The sequence below is a fragment of the Rhinolophus hipposideros genome, assembly GCF_964194185.1.
Source record: "Rhinolophus hipposideros genome assembly, chromosome: 20".
In the NCBI taxonomy this organism is placed as follows: Eukaryota; Metazoa; Chordata; class Mammalia; order Chiroptera; family Rhinolophidae; genus Rhinolophus; species Rhinolophus hipposideros.
The window spans coordinates 37,561,082-37,581,314 of record NC_138066.1 but is presented as its reverse complement, the minus strand read 5'-3'; the positions used below and the strand labels follow the sequence as shown (position 1 = coordinate 37,581,314).

At 53.1% G+C, this 20,233-nt stretch overlaps 1 protein-coding gene across 5 annotated transcripts in view; it reads left to right on the top strand.

Moving 5' to 3' along the window:
• Positions 1–1,918: 1,918 nt before the first annotated feature.
• MPP2 (MAGUK p55 scaffold protein 2) overlaps positions 1,919–20,233 on the top strand; it is a 25,694-nt gene continuing 7,379 nt past the window's right edge. The window contains exons 1-12 of one of the 5 annotated variants that reach the window (XM_081029289.1): positions 1,919–2,089; positions 4,354–4,417; positions 9,240–9,358; positions 15,910–16,062; positions 16,195–16,344; positions 16,730–16,957; positions 17,830–17,961; positions 18,066–18,171; positions 18,247–18,315; positions 18,525–18,686; positions 19,380–19,582; positions 19,923–20,051. In XM_081029289.1, the coding sequence (XP_080885415.1) occupies positions 4,387–4,417; positions 9,240–9,358; positions 15,910–16,062; positions 16,195–16,344; positions 16,730–16,957; positions 17,830–17,961; positions 18,066–18,171; positions 18,247–18,315; positions 18,525–18,686; positions 19,380–19,582; positions 19,923–20,051 (1,482 nt within the window). In that variant the 5' untranslated portion in view covers positions 1,919–2,089; positions 4,354–4,386. Of the gene's footprint in view, positions 2,090–4,338; positions 4,418–9,239; positions 9,359–15,909; positions 16,063–16,194; positions 16,345–16,729; positions 16,958–17,829; positions 17,962–18,038; positions 18,172–18,246; positions 18,316–18,524; positions 18,687–19,379; positions 19,583–19,922; positions 20,052–20,233 lie in introns of those variants that run through there. The other 4 variants (XM_081029291.1, XM_081029288.1, XM_081029290.1 and 1 more) reach the window with 4 other exon arrangements.

Here is a 20,233-nt window from a genome sequence, read left to right as displayed (position 1 = left end):
AGCTGGCACCTTGTCTGAAACAGAATAGGAGCATCTTACTCTGCAGCCAGAAATGTTTCTCCCTACTCTGTTACCTCATGGGGCTGTTGGAGAATCAAACAACTTACCAATCGTAAGGTCCTCAGCAGATGGGAGGGGCTGGCATTCTACTAGGTCCTTAATGGAGAGATACAGTTGACTGACTAATAGAGGGCCGTGACTTGCAAGAGTAATGGATTGGGCTCCACTGCCCTAGTAGGCCAGAATCTGGGATCCTACCTTGTCTTGGGGAATCTGAATGGCATCGAAGCTGTGGGATGCTGTGGGATAGTAGTTGCCTGATTGAGAAGTAATCAATGTTTGGGAATGATTCAAGATCCTTCCACTTTCCAACCAAATGCAAATATTCGAGGGATTCCCTGCCCAGAGATGTCAGGTGAGAGTGGAGGATAGTTTCATAATGAGACGAGGACTTCCTCCTGAGTTGAATTCTGAGGCTCTTCTGGCTTGAAGGCAAAAGAAAGAATTAAAAGCAGTATGCTCCAGAAAGCCTGTTTGGTTGGAGGCTGAAGCCTGCAATTCCAGTCTCTGCCATCTGTGGTCGCTAACGTTCTTCTCCTCCCTTGTTAAAGGCAGCCGGCACCGAAAGGTCAGAGCTTTCAGTAATAGAGTGTTCTATGGCTTTTCCTTATACCTATACGCAAACCTATGCCCTTCGGAGCTCAGGGGAGAACACGGGACCAGTCCTGCGTCCAGGATGGATTCCTAAATGAAACCCATTTCTGAGATTTCCAAACAGGTTTCCAGGATACAGTGCATTTCTGATCTTAGCAGCCCAGTTAGCACGGAAGAGGGATAACCACTGCATATTACAGAGGGCAAGTGGAGCGGGTGGGGAGACACCCAGGCCAGAGTAGTACCGCAGCTGGCCCCAAATGCTCCACGTACTGAGACAAAGGTGGTCCCTGGGAGCCTCTATAGTATTCCCGAGGCCTTTTAGGATTTTTCACTAGCGGATCAGGGGTGGAGCTGGAGACTGGGTGCAGGCAACTAAATTTAACACTTTATTTCTTGAGATGGGATTCTGAGGAAGGACAGGAGTTACTTCTTTCCGTATTCCATAGGCAGGGCTATGGACCAGCTCTCTGGCCTAGCCTTCAAACAGGGTCTCGAATGCCTTCGCGAAGACGTTTGCCCTTCTAGAAAGTCGGCGATCCTATCCACCACTCGAGTCCTTAGAAGCTGACCCTGAGCGCGAGGGCCTTATGAGGGTGGGTCTCCTGCTCCTTTGGGGGTGTGGGTCTCCTGCTCCTTTGGGGGTCTCCCTAAACTCCTCTTTCCCAATTGAGAAGCAGGGTAACGAGGAAAAGTGAAGCACGCCTGGAACTCCAAAGCAGGTCTAAACTGAGAGAGGAGGGCGGAGTAATCTTTGGCCATCGCCCTTTTAAGGGATCGCCGGGCTCCGAGGGACACTAGTGGGTACAGGTCCCACCCATGCTGCCCCGAGAGGGCAGCGATCAGGGAATAGTGGGCTGTGCGGTATCTCGCAAAGCGCCACCTCCCGGTTCACCCTCGAGCTGCTCCGAAGGACTACTTTCTGCGGGGTTGTCCCGGGAATCCACATCCTCCTCTCCTCCTCTCTGCTCTTGGTCTCCGCCCCCTCGCTCAGAGGAGGCCTCGCCGCTTTAAGAGCTGGGTTAGCAATTGACAAGCAATAAACGCTGAGCGCCAGGCTGCGCTGGAGCCGCCCCAAGCTAGTGGCTCCCTAGGACTCAGGTAGGCGCCCCCAGCTCCCCAGCTTGCACCCATCCCAGGGTCCCTCTGCCTTCTACATCCAGGCACAGAACTGGGGCCCTATTCTCTAGGTCCAATCTCCCCGGCCCCTTCCCCCAGGCCCGCCCCCTCCCTCTGCACCTCCCACCCTTTCCCTTTCTTGGGTGCTCCTAGAAAGAGACCAAACCCCGCTGCCCGTTGACGCTGGCCCCGGCCCTTGCGGTTAGGGCTGCAAAGTGACATCGGAACAGAGCTGGTGAGCTGTGCCGGGACTGGGTATCAGCGCGGCCTCTCTGGGGGCCGTGCGGTTTCGGGGGACTTCGGAGCCCATCATTACGTAAGAACTGCGCTGTTAGCGCTTCCGGGGGGTGAGGACGCGAGACAGACGTTGCTTGGGACCCCGAGGCTCCCCGGGCTCCTTGGGAGGCTAATACCTCAATCTTCCCTGGGAGAGGGTCCTGGGAAGGGGCGCGCTCCTTATTCTTCCTCCCAGGCTAGGGTGGGGGTTGCGGGTCGGCGTCGGGGGCCAGCGTTAGGGCCTGGAGATCTGGGAGGGGATCGGATCTCCAGGAGTGAGGAGCCAGGGTCAGAAAGTTAGGTCAACTAAGCGGGGAGAGTGAGGACCCGGGCTAGGGGCAGCCATTCAGTGACCTCATCCCTCGGTCTCCCGCGGGCGCTCCAGCAGAGCCTTCTTTGATGGCTCGCAACACGCCCCCCTCCCCCAAGGTCCTAGCGCCCAGCCTGTTAGGACTGGGCTCTTGGGGCGGGGGCGATCTGATTGTCTCAGCTTGCAGTGCGCGCGGTCTCTAGACTCTCATCCCTCAGTCTTTCAACCCCTCCCCACGACCTGTGAGTCTTAAAAGCGCCTTTGTCATACCTTTCTCCCTCATATCTCTTTGTATGTGTATTGTTGAAAGAGTCGATGGGGAGGTTGGAGGAAACCTACCCTTTTCACTGCTGGCGGGCAACACCTTACCGCCCCTGGGTCACGTGGATAGCCGGGAGGTAGGGGTGAGAGAGCACCGGGTGAGAGAGCGCCCGGGCCCAGGCTTTTGGAAGCCGAGGTGCCAGTTTCCTAATGCCTGGGCCCCGGACCTTGGACCGGAGCCAGGCTGGCTTGCCTGGCACTGCTGTTCTCCTGTGGGCACAGCCGGCCCCGCCCTCTCGTAGGCTCGGGTGGGGGGTGGGGCAGAGCTAGCTGCCGCCGCGGGAGAAAACCCAGGCAGGCTGGGCAAGAAAGACTTCTGGGGATAGAATCCCCCTGCCGCTTCCCCCCTCTACCCTCTGGGGAAGGCGGATGTCTGGAGTCCCCTCTGTCAGTATCTCTGTCCGGGAGAGCAGCAACAGCTAGGGGAAGGTTCCAGGTTCTAGGTCCTGAGGACCTGGGATGGGAAAGGAAGGGATTACTCCTCGCTGCTCTCTAGGAATAAAGACGGTAGGGTTGGCAATGGGGGCACTGGCTGGTACATTGGATCCTAGGCATTTCTCTCAGCCTGGTGCTAGCCTGACAGGGGGTGACCTTCGTCTCCCTGAAAGCTGCTTTCTAATGCGTCCTGGGGGCAGATCCAGGAGAAAGGGGAGTCTTCCCCCCACCTTTGTAATTTCTGTTACCTGAGCTCAGGTGACCACCTCAGGCCTGGGAGGATGATGGGAGTAGAGAGGTTTTTCTTAAAATCAGGTAATGGTCCCTCTGGGAAGAATCCTTTCTTTGGGGGTGGGGCGGGAAGTGAAGTATCTGCTCCCCTACTCCCTGGACCCAGCAGGCATTCAATCCTAAACTGGGCACTGCCAGTTGCTTCCCTCCACTCCCCCACCCCTGCTGTGAGCCACTGCCTCTTGCTGTCATGGCAACTAGGAATTAGGGTTTTCTCCAGCAGCACCATGCCCAGGAAGGCAAAGGGAGGAAGGGTGGTGGGTTGCCCCCCTGGTCCCTCCATTGAAGAATGGGGCAGCCAATCCCAGCTTGGGGTGGCCCTGGGATGGGAACTGGGGCTGAAAACTCTATACCAGTTTCTGCTCAGAGCCTCCTGCTGTCCTTGTCCCAGCTCTGGGTTAAAAAGGGGGGAAAGGGACAGAGGAAGCCAGAGAGTCCTTGAGGAGGTATGACATCATTTCTGTCAGATGGACAAATGTTTGTGGAGCACCTACACTGTGCTAGGCCTAGCATCCAGAGGCAAAATAAAACAGATGTGGTTCTTGACCTCATGGAGCTTATAGCCTGGGAGTACCCATCTTTCCTTTTGACTCAAATTCTGTATTCTTAATGATCCCCTCTTTTAAAAAAAAAGGACAGATGGCAAGCAGAAACACTTAAATTTTTGTTAAGAGTCATAAAACCTGGTTTTCATTGTAGCTCTCTTTCTTAGCTTTGTGACCTTGGGCAAATCAGTTAATCTCACTGATCCTCTGTCTCTTCCTCATTGGAGAAATGGGCATGAAATATCTGCTCTTCCTGCCTCTCAGGACTGTGGGATAATCTAGTTTCTGGGCAATGTCCTCTTTCCTACCCTGCTGGCTGATCCTAAGGGGGAGGCCCTCCCTAATTCCTTTCCTATTGCTTTGCCCTTGCGCTTTCTCATCCTCCTTTCTATCCTCCTCTAGGAGAGACATTTCAGAGTCCTTGCCAACCTCACCATGCCGGTTGCCGCCACCAACTCTGAGACTGGTAAGGAGGGGGTGAGGATGTCAGTTTATATCAGTGGTTCAGAGGATGCTGGGTAGGATAGAGAGCAGCAGTCAGGCATTCCTACAGGACCCTGGAAGAACAAACTGCTCCCCCCCTGCTGCTCCACCCAGCCACTCAGCCATTCATTCAGGCCGCTTTTATGGCCCTGTCATACCGGCCAGGGCAGCACAAATCACCTCCACGGAGACCAGGGACATGGTGTACACTATTGTTGCAGGCAACGGCATGGAGCCAGACTGGTTAGGACGTGGCCCCTAGGAACCGGGCCTTGGAGGCTGGCTGTAGGGTAGAGGGACTGCAGCAGCTCAGCCTGGGGCTGAGAAGTCCTTGGTGCTACTCACCAGATGGGTGGAGTAGATCAGCATGTGCTAGAGATGGGGTGTGTGTGTGCTAGGGCACAGGAAGCTGTGCATGAGGAATGCCAGGTCAGGAAGCCTCTACTTGGTTCTGTAGATTTTAGGGCAAGGGAATGGGTCACCCAGACAAGCTAGGAAGCCTCAGGAGCAAGCTACTTAACGTCTCAGAGCCTGTGTCTCTTGTATAAAGAGGTTTATGGGAGACTCTAAGGCTATGCCAGGAAAGAACATTACGGTTAGGAATATTCATGATTATTATGCTGTGCTCCTAAGTTGTTACCTCATTAACCTGTGACCTTGAGTCAATCACTTCCACTTCAGGACCTAGGTTTCCCCATCTATAAGATGAGGTGATGGGACAAGATCACGGTTCTTAACTTTTGTTGGTCCTGGATTCTTTTGAGAATCTAATGATGGCAGTGGACTCTCATCATAGACAAATGCTTCTCTGCAAAAAATCTGTATTCTACTCCAGAGTTCATGGACCCCTTCAGTGCATTCAGGGGCTCACCAGGTGAGGCTCCCTGTGCTAGAGGCTAAGGGTCCTAACAAGTGTAAACTTCTCTGGATTTGCTCTGATTTGTCTGCCATTCCCCCTGCCTGGATGCCTTCTCCCCAGGCAGCCCTACCCTTGCTGCTGCCTCTATAAGATGTTCTAGGCCTCCCAATTTGATTAGAGTGACTGTCCTTCCCCTAAGAGAAAGTGAACCAGGAAAGTGAAGACTGCAGTGAGTGGGCCAGAGCCTAAACTGTGACATACTTGTCCCCCAGGAAAAGCCTCTTTTTCATTCAGTGGAGGGACTGTCCCAATGTCCCCCAGCTTCTGCAGCCTTAGAGGGCTCAGTGCCTCCACCTCCTGTCCAGCCTGGTAGGCCCTCTGGGGCCTCCCTGCTCCAGCCTGCCTGCCTCCCCCCCCACACACACTATAAGCTGCTTAGGGGTTAATAAAGCCCATCCCTGAGCCTGTGATTAAAGCCCTTTCAATCTGGGGCTGCTAGTAAACCCATTAATAGTGCCTGGCAGGGGTATACAGGGAGAAAGTCCAGCAATTTGGCTTCCTTGATGCAGGCCACTTGATGGGGGCATGATGGGGTGGCTGGGGGACAGGGCAGGGAGTGGAGCCCGTGGCAATGGGGCCTGCTTCCTCCAAGGACTCCTGAGGCCCCTGCTTCCCTGGATATTTTACCATGGGCTGCTTCTGCCTTCCCATATCCAAGGGAAGGACAAGAGCAAGCTGCCTAACCTCTTGGAGCCTGTGTTTCTTCTTCTGTAAAGAAGTGATATACAACTCAAAGACTATGAGTCTCTTAGCCCTTCCTGCAGGCAGTCCTCTGTGCCCACCCTAGGCTGGATTGGCTCCTAGCCTCAAATATCTAATGGTGGGTTCTGTCCTTTCTCATTATGTGGCTGTTACACTTCCTACAGGCCTGAGAGACAGCTGCACCCCTGCCTCTGAGGTCAGCTTCACCTTCCCCCTACCCTCTTCCTTCTCTCTCTGGGAGATCCCAGCCTTGTGCTCTGCAGCGAATGAAGCTAGCAAGTCTTTTTCCCACCCTTTCCCATAGGTCAACATGGTCATTGTCATTGTGGAGAGGGGACAATGGTGTGGGTGTATTCCTCTTGCAGAGAGGGTTGGGGAAAGAGTTGGGAGGTATGTGGGTGATGGCATGGGCTGATAGTTGAGAGAATTTGCCTGTGGCGTCTCCAGATCTGCAGCTTTGCCCTCTCTTCCCCCTTTACCTGACTCCCTCCTTTCTTTGAATCAAGGTGGGGATGTGGGGTACTTTCAGGTGAAGCTGTTCATTTACATCTCTCTAGCATCCCAGGGTTAATGTCCTGGTGTGTAATCCCTCTTGTTGCCATGGTAGTCAGCGGTGCAAAGCAACCTGGTGCCACTCCTCAGGGAATGGTTGTCTGGTGGCAGTACCTGGTGGTGGCCTCATGGGTAGAGGGTTTCAGAAGAATAGGAGCACTGGGTAGGGTAACTGCCAAGTCTCTCCCTTCTGCTCACCCTCGTCCCTTGTGAGAGAATGCGCCCTCACCTTTTCCCTTCCCAACTCTAAAATGCCTAACTTGCCTACTGGTCACTTCTTACTCAAGGGAAGGAGCTAAAGGGAGATGAGGAGGGGAGGAGCCACTGCTGAGATGTGGGGGTCAGAGGGCTTGAGGTACCCTTCCTTGTCCACAGTGGTGCTGCCCCCCCCCACTTTTTCTCCGAGTTCCTCCCCAGGCCACAGCGGTGCCACAGCTCCAGGCAGAGGACTGAGAGTCATTATCCGGGGCTTCCTTTAATCCTGAGGGGGGTCATTGTAAAGGAAATTGGGGCTGAAGAGGGGACAGAGTAGAGGTTGCAAGGTACTAGAGGAGGTGGCGGGGGTGTATTAGAGGAGGGGCTTTCAGAAGAGGGGGTGGGAATAAGGTGGGATCAAGTCCCCTTTGGGTTTCCTGCAGCTGGACGGTGAGCACTGCCCCAGATCTGAAGGGGCAGCACACTTAACCACCCCTCTCTTCTCCGCCGCCTCCTCCCCACTCCCACTGGCGAGTACTAAACCAAGGGGGATCAGGCCAGCTGTGGAACCTGGACTCTCTTTCCCACTGCCCACGCCCCCACCCGTATGCTTTGGCCAATCAGTAATGCGGTCAAGGCGGCTGAGCCTTGCTATTGGCTGATCCTTCTGAGGGCCCTCCCGGAGTCCCGCCTCCTCCAGCGCGGGCCGTCTTTGGCTGGGAAGGCAGCCCCACTGCACAGTGGAGGCTATTCCTCCGGGAGCCCCAGGCCGGGGTTGATGGGCAGCCATGGCAGGCAGCCCAGGCAGCGGGGCCTCCCTGGAGGGTATATCCTTGGGCTCCAATGAGGAAGCTGACCTCCGAAGGGAAGGTAGGGAAAGGCAGGGCGGGGAGGCTGGAAGGAAAGCTTGTCCTACAAGGTTGGGGTATCTGGAGAGGGTACCCTAGAGAAGGGCTTCTGGGAGCATAAGGATCTGGCGGCCCGGCCCCCCAGGAGAGCTGGCGTAGGTCAAGGGTGCCGACTCAGTCCTCTCTCATTGCTAGCAGGCTGGGGAGTCTGTATATGAGAATAACTAGAGAGAGGGGACTCCAGGACACCCTGCAGAGTGAGAAGGGTCTCTGTCCTGGCCTCTTTCTGAGCCCATTAAGGGCCTTGCAGGTCTCTGACTATTGCCAAGCCCAGGCCTGGGCAAGAGGTCTGAGGGGCAGGCTGGGATGTTGTTTCTGGAGAAGATGGCGTGAAGGGCGAGGGAAGAGGGTAGGAGTCCAGGAATCCCTGAACCATGTCTGCCAGCTCCAGTTTCAGTGCCCCCTCCTTTCCATCGCCATTCCTTCCTGGAGGAGGGGGCACTGACAAGAGCTGTGAGAGGTGCCAGAGATGTGTCTACCCCTCCTCCTCCATGGCTTGGGAGCTGTTATGCAGATGTAGGCGTGGGTGGCAGGGTGGCAGAGTAATGATACTCCCTGCCCATCTCTGCCCCCATCTGGGCACACTCTGCTTCTCCTTTCCTTTCCCCAGAACCTGCCACAGCCGGGAGCTCCCTCCTCTTTTGGTGGGTGACCACAACCCCCACCTTAGATCTCAGCAGCCATGCTGGGACCCAATGTCAGGTGTTCTCATGTCCTTGGTTAAGTCTGTCCCAGGCTGAGGGTTTGCTGCTCCCTGAGATGACTTGGTCTGACTTCTGCCCTTGGGTGCTCACAGCCATCCCAGACACATGGTGCCCGTTTTCCCAGCTCCTGCCAATGCTGTGGGCCTCAGCTTTAGCTTTCTATGATCTGTGTTAATTTCTCAATGATTATAGATCATTGTCAGAGCTGAAGGGCCTGTAGACACTGTCCAGTTCAACCCACCGACTTTACAGGAGGGAAAGACTGAAGTGAGGGAAAGTGACTTGTGCAAAATCCCACTGGATTAGTGGCACCGCTTGTACTGGGTGCTGCGTAGGCCCTGGCTTCCTGTGTGGCTGCCTGCTTGACTCCAGTCCTGCAAAAGGGACATGCTCCAAGCACTGTCTCTCATTCCTAATCCACCAGGTGCAGGTGGCTGAGTTTTGGGGCTTCAGCCTATCCAGAGGTTGAGCGCAGATTCAGGGTTCTCTGAATGGTTCCTGATTCAGGGCAGAACCTGGAACCTGATGCCTGCTTCCCTTTCTCCTCTTCCCCCACCTCAGAGTCCACTTTTCTGCTGCCTAGAGCCTCCCACTGGTCCAGGCTGGCATTACTTAGAGCCTAGAGAACAGGCCGAGGAAACTCCTCAGTCCCTCCCAGGGCCCTTGCCCCTGGCATTCCCATGCCTGGCTGGGAGGGAAGTGGTGCGGGGGAGGGGCTATATTCTGTGGGTCATGGGGTGGGAGGGGTGAGGTTGCTGTGGTGTGGTTTGGTCTCCTGTACTCAGCTGGCATCTGTGTGTCTCACTGCTCACCCCTCCCTACCAGCCATGCAGCAAGTCCTGGACAACCTGGGATCCCTCCCCAATGCCACGGGGGCCGCAGAACTGGACCTGATCTTCCTTCGAGGCATTATGGAAAGTCCAATAGTAAGATCCTTGGCCAAGGTATAGTGCTCCAGGGAGGTGGGCACTGTGTCCAGAAGGCACACTGGATGATGGGGTGTTAGCTACATGGGGTCCTGGGAATGAAGCATGAGGCATGTGGTGCAGGAGACCCCTAGAGGGGGGTAACGCATGAACATCCGTACCCAGATGATGAATCTGAGCTGCTGTAGGTGGGGGGCTGCCCCATGCCTGGCTGGTGAGTGGGGGGACATGCCCATGTGGATGGGTGTTTGGTGATGGCTAGTTTGTGGAGGGTAAAATGGAAGGGGGGGTAAGCACGTTTGTGCACTGACATCTCCAGAGTTCTTTCATCTTGTCTGTGCCTCTGTTTTGGGGCATTTTGTGCAGATATCTTTTCTTGGTCACCTGCCATGCATCAGGTGGGGAAAAGACTCACCAAAAGAGAAAGTTATAAAACAATTGGGTAATGGCAGTAATAGAGGCAGAAGCAGTAGGTATTTTGGGAGCATAAAGGACAGAAGCCTAACCCAGCCCAGGGTGGGCGGGGAAGACTTCCTAACGGAAAGGCTACTTGAGCTGAATCATGAAGAATGGGGGGGGGGGCATTCTAGGCCATGGGAAGAGCTTGAGCAGAAGCAGAGGTGAGAAGCAGAAGTAAACAGGGGACTGTACGTGTCGCTGTGAGGCTGGAGCTCCAGGTGTGAGACAGAGTATGAGCTTCAGAGATGCTAACAGGTGGTGGAGGGTACTGGGCACTGTGCCTGAGCACTTGTGCCAATAGCTGTGTTGGAGGCAAGGCTGGGAGTTGCATAGAATCATGCTAATTGTTCAGATTAGGGGCAGTCATCTGCTGGGAATTGTGGATCAGAGGTTGAGAAGAAGGTGGGGGAGATTTGCAAGTATAGGTTCAAGCAATCACTGAAGGGGAGGAGAGAGGGAACTCACCAAAGCCAGAGAGCAGGATCGAGGGCCTAGACTGTGTGTTGCATGTGCTGGATTTCCCAGGGTAGGGGTGGCTTTGGTTCAGGGCTGTGCTGGATGGAGACTGTGGGAGACTGAGATGCAGAGGGCAGTGTGAAGGGGTCAGGTGAGAGCAGCTCAGAGCATCCCCTCTGGTACCCAGGCTGGAAGGGGACCAGGAGGAGACAGAAAGGCAGGGAGAAAATGGAGCTGAAGGCTCTCTGAGGTCACAGTGTCTGGGGAAAGAGTGGAAGAGAAGAAGGTCAGGTCAGAGAGACGGAGGTGGGAGGTGAGAGATTTTCAAGGAGCACGGTTCTGGGGAATGACATGACAATCTAGGGTGTGGCTGCAGTGGACAGGTAATCGATGTGAAAGAGGTCCAGAAATAGAAGGCTTGGGTGAGGGATGGGCGGTCTACATGGGCATTAGAATTTAGGGTTACGGCAGGCATTGAGGTGGAGAGGAGACTGAGACAGTCCCAGGGTCTTCAGTGAATGGTGGTGTAGGTGACCAGGAAGTTGGCAAAGAGTTCAAGTGCAAGGAGGAAAAGGGTGATGTAGCCAGGTTGGAAGGGGGGAGGGTTCCACGGGGGATGTGGGTGTGTGAGGACTGTCACAAGACAGTTGTGGTGGGTCCTGGCATGGGGTATGCGGGGGGACGGGGGGGATCATACCCCACTAGAGGGAGAGAGCTGCCACAGAGGACGTTATGTCCCAGGTACACAGCCTGGTCACGTTATCATCTGTGGAATGGTAAAGACCTGGGATACTGTTCGTGAGGAAAGATGAGCCATTGGACGAGCTCATAGGGAGGACTTCACTCCCGTAGTGAAGCTGGAGTGAGAGACAGAAGAACAAGACAGGGCCCTAGAAGAATGAGAGCCTGGGGAGGTCACTAAGAGACTCTGACCAGGACACATGACTCGCAGAGGCTACAGTGGTGGGGAGCCCAGAGTCAGTTAGCCTTTGCTGTGTAACAAACCATGCCAATGCATAGTGGCCGAAAACAACCATGATATATTTCTCATGATTTTGTGGATTGGTTGGGTGGTTGTTCCGGTCTGGGTTTGCTGAGTTGGAGCTGGGTGCTCTAGGATGGCATTACTCACATGTCTGTCGTCTCAGCTGGGAAGGCTGCAGCATCTAGGATGGCGAGGTCCTCATCCTGTAGGAGGGTGGTTTCTTCACGTGGTGGTCTCGGCAGCAAGCAAGGACGAGCCCCAAATCCCAAGCACTTCCCAAACCTCTGCTTGTATCGCATCTGCTAATGTCCCATTGGCCAAGGCAAATCACATGATCAAATCCAGCTTGAAGAGTGCCGTCACTTTCTGGCACACTGCTCTCTGGGACTTCTTTCAGTTTTTGAACTGTTTCATTATGAGTCTGGGTTTCAAATGAGAATTCCCTGTCTTCTGCCAAGATCCGAGAGGTTGGAGTGGGAGGGTGGAGGGAAAACCTTTCAAAGAAACAGCTGTGTAGCGTTTCTGCATTTGCAGTTGGCTTACATCTGTGGATCAGGAGCTGGCAGATCTGGGTTTGAGTACAGGCTCTACCATTACCTAGCTGTGAACCTGGCCCAATCTTCTGGTCTATAAAGAGCTTGAGACCCTGCTGTGTTGAAGATGATGTTCAGAGCAGAATTAAACAAATGGTTACCATAGAAATTCAAAACCACTCTGCTGGTCGTGGAGCCTGGTGCCTCTACTACAGCAGTGAGTGCTATACCAAGAACATGCTTTCTAAAAATAGGCGCCCAGATAGATCCCTCCACTGTGAGGGAGCTCAAAGGGTCAGGAACCAGTGCCTGATGTGCACTGACGAGCTGCATGCTGTTAAAGAATTTATCATACCCATTCAAGCCTCAGACACTTTGTTGGGACAATGGCTTTAATATTATTGATCTCACAGGGTCGTTGTGACTTTTAAATGGGATGATATTTTGCAAATGTGCAGCTTCACCATGGGACACGTGTATACCCCACAGCCCAGCAATTCTGTGCCTGGGAGAAACTGTCTCATGTGCACCAGGAGATACTGACTGGAATGTTCATGATGGAAAAGCTGAAATGACCCAGATGCCTCCCCGAGAGCGAGGAGATGAATGAAATGAGGGATATTCACACAATGGAATACGGTGGTTAAAATGAATGAACTCATATGATGTGGGGAAAAAGAATGAATCATAGCAGAATAATGTTAAGTGAAAAATAATATTAAGTGAAATAAAGTGAAATATGTTGTCTCTTAATATGAAAAAAGAGAGTCAATCTTCGCAAAATAATAATAGGTAAAAAATAGTAGGTGAAATAATTTACTATTAATTGAGAAAATTATATTAAGTGGAAAAATTAATACTAAGTAAAATTGTATTAATTTAATAATATTAAGTGGAAAAAAAAATCAGCCCCCCCCCAGGATTATGTGTCGCATAATTCCCTTATTTTACAGGTAAAAATAACAACAACGATATCCATTCTAGGAATACGTAGCATACATATAGACACACGAAAACTATGTAAAATGGGAAGCTAGAGAATGGTGAACACGAACTCAAGATGGATTCACGATGGATTCTGGGAGTGGATGGGTGGGTGGAACTGGTGGTTAGATGTAGGATATTGTCAAGATCCTCATTTATGATTTGAATACTGGGTTCTTAGATCCTCGTTATATTATTACAAAATTGTCTCATTTAATACAAACTACCTCAAAGGAAGCCATGCACAAACCAATAATGAAAACATATCATGAACAAAGGATATGATTCATCCAATTTTGAGTTTCCAAAGTCCCAGAAAAGTGTGTTGCAAATTGTGATACAGGTTGGATGTTCTCAGCACTGGTCACTCACCTGTTCAGATCAGCCTGCTGTAAGGTTTCTGTTGTATGAGAATGGTTAAATGCGTGTGTTTTTAAAATTTTTTTATTGGGTAACTGTTTTTTCTAGGACCCATCAGCTCCAAGTCAAGTTGTTGTCCTTCAATCTAGTTGTGGAGGGCGCAGCTCAGCTCCAGGTCCAGTAGCCGTTTTCAATCTAGTTGTAGGGGGCACAGCCCACCATCCCATATGGGAATCGAACCGGCAACGCTGCCGCCAAGAGCAGTGCTCCAAACAACTGAGCCAACCAGCCACCCAAGGATGGTTAAATGTTTAAAGTGTCCTCTGGGCTGGGAAGGTTGACCTTGGAGGGCTATGCTTTTATATCTGTGGGCAAGATGTCCAGGGTCAGCCACAGGAGGAGGAATGGGTCAGCCTGGGGGAGGGTCCTTAAATGAGAGATGGGAGGTAAGTGGCTTAGGAGATATCCTTGCTTCCTACATGGCCAGGCGAGGGCTCCTACGGAAAGTTGTCCTCCCCATCAGTGGAGCAAAAGATGCTAAAGCTAAAATGGGTGACCTCTATGCTCACATCGCGTCACCGGGGCCAGACTAGCTCCTTTAACCTGAAAGTGTCTTGTCAGGGTCACCATGGTGATATTGGTTGCAAGCCTGAGTGCCTTTGTTGGTCTTGAAACACAGTTCCTGGGGTCCCCCAGCAGACTCCCAGTATCAACTCAGACACAGTGGTAACAATCGGGAAGCTCCGTGGGCTGTGCTGAGCTAAATGACTGAGGATCACACAGGGCTCAGTGGAAGCTTCTGGGGCATACCCCTACCCTCTAGCTTCCGAGGGGTATCAAGGCATAAGGGGCCTCTGAGTGTTACTCATTTTCCCCTTTAACTGTCTGTTTCCCCAGCAGGAGTGCTCTGCCCAGCCAGACTGTGGGAGTCAGTCTGAAATGCTGCCTACCTGGGTAGAGGACAGTTTGGGTGACAGTGAGGCCAACATGCCTCCCTATGTGGGATGCTATTCCCCTGTCTGTTTAGGGAAGAGAAGGCAGAGAGCAGCTAGTCTTTATGGACCACCTGCTGTGTGCCAGGCACTGTCTCCTATCTAACCAACTCCTCAGAATATCCCTAGGAGGTGTTACTAAAATCTCATCTCATAGGCTTGAAAAACTTTCTATTATGAAAATTTAGAAAAATGTCTCCTGAACTGCCATCATTCATTGTCCCCTTTCAACGTTTAACAACTCATGAACAATCTTGTTTTATCTATACCTCCTCCTACTTCCCTCTCTCCTGAGCTATTTTGAAGCAAACCTCAGACATAATTTTAACTATATTTCAGTATGTATAACTAAAAAACAAAGATTTAAAAAAAAGTAATCACATTATCATTATCACACATAGACCATCAAAATAATTTTCTTATGAATTTTTAATAAATGGTATTGGGATAACTGGATAGTCATTTGGAAAGATATCAAAGTAGATCCATACCTCACACCATACATCAGAATAAATTCCAAGCAGATCAGAGATCTAAATATGGAAAAAATGAACCATGCACATCCTAGAAAAAACATGGATCTGTGTGTGGGAAAAACCTTTTTTTAAACTATGCCTCAAAATTCAGATGCATAAAATGTTAATACATTTAATTACATTAAATGTATTTTTGCACTGACAAAAAACAAACAAACCCATAAGCAGAGTCAAAAACAAATGAAAAACTGGGGGGAAATATTTGCAAGATATTTTGCAAGAGAAGCCCAACATATAAAGGCTTATCTTCGTAACATAGAGAACTTTTAAAAATGAGAAAAAGGGGCAGCCGGTTAGCTCAGTTGGTTAGAGCACGGTGCTCTTAACAACAAGGTTGCTGGTTCGATCCCTGCATGAGCCACTGTGAGCTTTGCCCTCCACAACTAGATTGAAACAACTACTTGACTTGGAGCTGATGGGTCCTGGAAAAACATAATAAATAAATAATAAATAAATAAATAAATTAATTAATTAATTAAATAAGAGGGGAAAAAACAAACCAAGACCTGATAGAAAAATTAGCAGAAGACATGAACCGACAATTCACAGAAAAAGTTACTCAGATGACCCTCAAACATATGAAGAGATGCTCAACTTCTCTCAGTAAGCAAAATGCAAATTAAGCCCCACTGAGATAATTACTCATCCATGTGATTGGCAGACCTGCCAAGGTTTGATCACACACTCTGGTGGCAAGGCTTCAGGATAGTCACTCGTCCAATGCTAGTGGGAGGGCAAAGTGGCCCAAGCCCCATGGAAGGGAATCTGCAAGTATCTAACAAAACCGTGTGTGTATTTACTGCTCCATCCAGCAAGACTTCTAGGAATTTCCATGGAAGATCTCCACAGTCAGAATAGCTCCATGCCAGTGTTATTCACTGCAGCTTTAGTTGTCGTAGTGAAAGATTAGAGACAACCTAAATACCCGTGGAGACTGACTGAATAAATTATGATACTCCAGCCAAGAGATGAAGCAAATGTAATAATTTGTGATGATGATGATGATGATGATGATGATGATGATAATAGATGATGTGAACGTTGCAGCATAGCGTGCATATGGGCATATTGTTAAGTTTAAAAATAAACCAATTAAACAAAAAACCCAAGGTATCAAAGAGTGTACATAGAGTTCTACCTTTTATGTAAGGGTCTAACGTCAGGATTTGGGGGTGGGGACTAGTGGTGGGGCACGTGGGGCACTCGGGGCTCCGGGGGAAGCATCAGGTCTTCCATATTCTGACCCGCCCCCCCCCCCCCCCAGGCCCACGAGCGGCTGGAGGAGACCAAGCTGGAAGCTGTTGGGGACAACAACCTGGAGCTGGTGCGGGAGATCCTGCGAGACCTGGCGCAGCTGGCAGAGCAGAGCAGCACAGCCGCAGAGCTGGCCCGCATCCTTCAGGAGCCCCACTTTCAGGTTCTTCCCTCCTTCTCCCTGGCGTGCGACTGGGGCAGGCCGCTGGGGGAGGGGCTGGCAAGAAGTTGGAGCTGGGATGGGAAGGGCCCAGGGCGCACGCCCACAGTCCCTCTCCTCCCACCGCCTCTTCAGTCCCTCCTGGAGACACACGACTCTGTGGCATCGAAGACCTATGAGACCCCACCCCCTAGCCCGGGCCTGGACCCCACGTTCAGCAACCAGCCGGTGCCGCCAGACGCTGTGCGCATGGTGGGCGTCCGCAAGACCGCTGGAGAACATCTGGTGAGGGTGCCGGGCAGGGCCAGAGGTGGGGTCCGGAGGGGGGATTGAGGGTAACCAGCAGGGGTCAAACCCGGTCAGGAGAGGGATAAAAACGAAGATGGAATCAGCTTTGCCCAGGGATCCGCCCATGCAGATCCAGGAGGCCGCAGACGCTGCGTATGAGCTGCATACATATGTGTGCCAGAACCCTCATCGTTCTGCCCACGTTCCCTCCATTGGTGTTCCTCTAAGTGAAGATTTGGGCAGAAGGATGGAAGAGGAGAAGTCTGTGGTCGTGGGGTGGAGGGGTGGGGATAGGAATGGGCGCGAGGTTGCTGGAGATTCTATTAGAAAATTATGCGGTAGAGCAGTGGGGGCCTCATGATGTCTGCCCTTGGTCCCCCAGGGCGTGACGTTCCGTGTGGAGGGCGGTGAGTTGGTGATCGCACGCATTCTGCACGGGGGCATGGTCGCTCAGCAAGGCCTGTTGCACGTGGGCGACATCATCAAAGAGGTGAATGGGCAGCCGGTAGGCAGTGACCCCCGCGCGCTGCAGGAGCTGCTGCGCAGTGCCAGTGGCAGCGTCATCCTTAAGATCCTGCCCAGCTACCAGGAGCCCCATCTGCCCCGCCAGGTGGGTCCCCCAACCGAAGTCCCCACCCAGCACAAGGCCCAAGGGGTAGCTGAAACTCCCAGCTGTCAGGGTCACAGGCCTCGGGGTGGGAGCCCCTCCTCTTCAACCAACCCTCCAAGCAAGATAGGGGATGGGGTCTGCGGGGGACCTGGGTGTGTGTGTGTGTGTGTGTGTGTGTGTGTGTGTGTGTGTGTGTGTGTGTGGCATGAACCCAGCCACTTACCAGCCTGGCGTGTGCCATGCACGTGTTTGCGGTTTTTGCCCTGGTCTTGGGCTCTCATGCAAGGGATGTGTGCGCATTCAAGGCCTGCGGTACCTGGTTGTACAAATGAGTGCTTGCACTGTATGCAGCTGCCTGCGTGCCTGTGTATGCATGGGTGCGCTGAGTCTGATTGCCAGGCGCTCCGTACAGCTGCCTCCGGGTTGGTGGACTGTGGAGGTTCGGCTGCTCTGCCCACTTCTATTGGTTCTCTAGCCATCTGCCAGAGCCTCCTCCTCCAAGGGGGGGGGGTGAGTGGACACAAGGATCCTGCATTAGGTGCCAGGGTCACGTCCCTTACCCGGTGATCCCCGCCTCTTTGGTGGGTGGGGCCAGGGCCCCAGGCCTGAGCAGATTCCCTATCCCTTTGTCTGAGTCCTTTTGTTCTAGCTGCAAAGGGAGGCTGGTACCAGGGAGGCCCGCCAGGCAGGCCTGGGGGCATTCTGCCTTTAGAGGGGCAGTGCCAGGGCCTCTGTCATCTTTGTGAGGGAGGGGCAGTGGGTGGACTGTGTGAAACTCCTTCTACTGGGTGGGGGTGGGGGATAGGAGAGGGCATGTCCCCTCCAGCCTTCCCCAGCTTCTTCCCTTAACCCTTCCCTGATCCCGGGCCCAGGTGTTTGTGAAATGCCACTTTGACTATGACCCAGCCCGTGATAGCCTCATCCCCTGCAAAGAAGCTGGCCTTCGCTTCACTGCTGGGGACTTGCTCCAAATTGTAAACCAGGATGACGCCAACTGGTGGCAGGTGAGCCCTAGGTGCTATGCAATCTTTCCAGGCATGGTGGGTGGAGGTGAGGATTTGGAAGATGTCCTTTCACTCAGGCCGAGCTTTGCTCACATTCATTTCAGGCATGCCATGTAGAAGGAGGCAGCGCTGGGCTCATCCCCAGCCAGCTGCTGGAGGAGAAGCGGAAAGCCTTTGTTAAGCGGGACTTGGAACTGACACCCACCTCAGGTATAAGCCCCCCTCCCCCAATCTGGGATCTGACTGGTCTTGCCTGGCCTCACTTGCCCATCTCTCTGCAACCAGGGACCCTATGTGGCAGCCTTTCAGGAAAGAAAAAGAAGCGAATGATGTATTTGACCACAAAGAATGCAGGTGAGTGTTGGAGGCCTGCCTTCCCCGGTCCTCCTCTAATATGGCACGCCCCTTCCTGCCACCGCCAATGACCTGCATATGCACTCTTGGTTCTGATGCGGCCAGTCTTGTCCCTAGGCCCTCCCCGCTTTCTCCTTGCTGCCCCTGGCCTCTGAGAGCTCAGCCCCAGCCCTTACACCTGATGAGCAGTGCCATCTTCCTGTGTCCAGAGTTTGACCGCCATGAGCTGCTCATTTATGAAGAGGTGGCCCGCATGCCCCCTTTCCGCCGGAAAACTCTGGTGCTGATTGGGGCTCAGGGTGTCGGCCGGCGCAGCCTGAAGAACAAGCTCATCATGTGGGATCCAGATCGCTACGGTACCACGGTGCCCTGTGAGTGGGAGCTTTGCCCTGCTGGGTGAGGGGCAGGGAGCAGGGGCTGCCCTGGGGCTGGGTCCACTGAATAGATATCTGCATGGGCACCTGGTCAAGCAGTGCTTTTGGTTGTGAGGTGTGGGGTGTGCGCTCTCTATGGGTTGATGGGGGAACTGCAGGCTGGGGAGGTGGTGGGGAGCTGTCCCTTGAACCTGTGGCCAGGTGGGCTGGGCTAGCCTTACCTTTTCTTCTCTCATGTTTCACCTGCTAAAAGCCCAGCTGTGCACCCGTGTGAAACAGGGCTATGAGCTGAGTGTGACCTTGTGGAAGACAGGGATTCTTAGTGACAGAAGCAGCTGGGGTGGTGAAAGCTTCTGGTTCCGGGAGGCAGGAACCTGAATGCTGACCCCAGGTCAGCTTGACCTTGCTGTGTGACTCTGGGCTGCACATTTCCCTCTCTGGGCCTCAGCCCCCCACCTGTGAACTCTGAGTTGGAGCAGTGATCTCTGAAGTTCCTTCCAATATGGATGTCCTGAGTCTCTGTGTGTGCCAGTGGTGAGGGTAAGGGCATGGTGTGTGGGAACGCAGCAGTGCTGAGAAGGTGGAGGGCAGGCTGCATCCCCAGGGCTGTGTGACACATGTAGAACACCTGCATGTGTGTCTGAGGTGGTGTGGTCTGCTTGAGCCCAATAAGCCCCCCCTTCCCCCTAGACACGTCCCGGCGGCCCAAGGACTCAGAGCGGGAAGGCCAGGGTTACAGCTTTGTGTCCCGAGCAGAGATGGAGGCTGACATCCGTGCTGGGCGCTACCTGGAACATGGCGAATATGAGGGCAACCTGTATGGCACACGTATCGACTCCATCCGTGGTGTAGTTGCAGCCGGCAAGGTGTGCGTGCTGGATGTCAACCCCCAGGTACCGCCTGGCCCGATCCTTCTCATCCTGCCCAATATTCCCTCGGGGTACTCTGCTTCCCTCAGCACTCCCCCCTGTATTTCCAGGCATTTGTCTCCAAACACCCCCATGTAACCCCTCAACTACTGCTAGGGACCCAGACCACCTAGACCCTTTTTCTCAGCCTATGGGACCCTCCACTCCTCTAGTCTCCTCAGTTACTCTAATCCTTAACCACCTGCCAGCTGTTCCTCTACCATTCATCCCCGGGACCCACGTTCCAGGGCCCCAGGTACCCATCCTCATCCCCATCACCCCAGATGTACGTGGGGATATACTCCCTGACCCTCCTCTCCTGCAGGCAGTGAAGGTGCTGAGAACAGCTGAGTTTGTCCCTTACGTGGTGTTCATTGAGGCCCCCGACTTTGAGACCCTGCGGGCCATGAATCGGGCTGCACTGGAGAGTGGGGTGTCCACCAAACAGCTCACGGTGAGGGGCTCTGAGGTGCGGTGGAAGGGGTCTGATGTCTGCCTGGGATAGGAAGCGGCAGGCCAGAGCTAATGAAGAGAAGAAAGTGCTATTAGGGAAGGGGAAGGGGCGCCCACCCAAGGTATCAGCAAGGGAGGACTTGTGATTCCTGCTGTATTGGTTTGGAAACAGAGGTCTGAGTA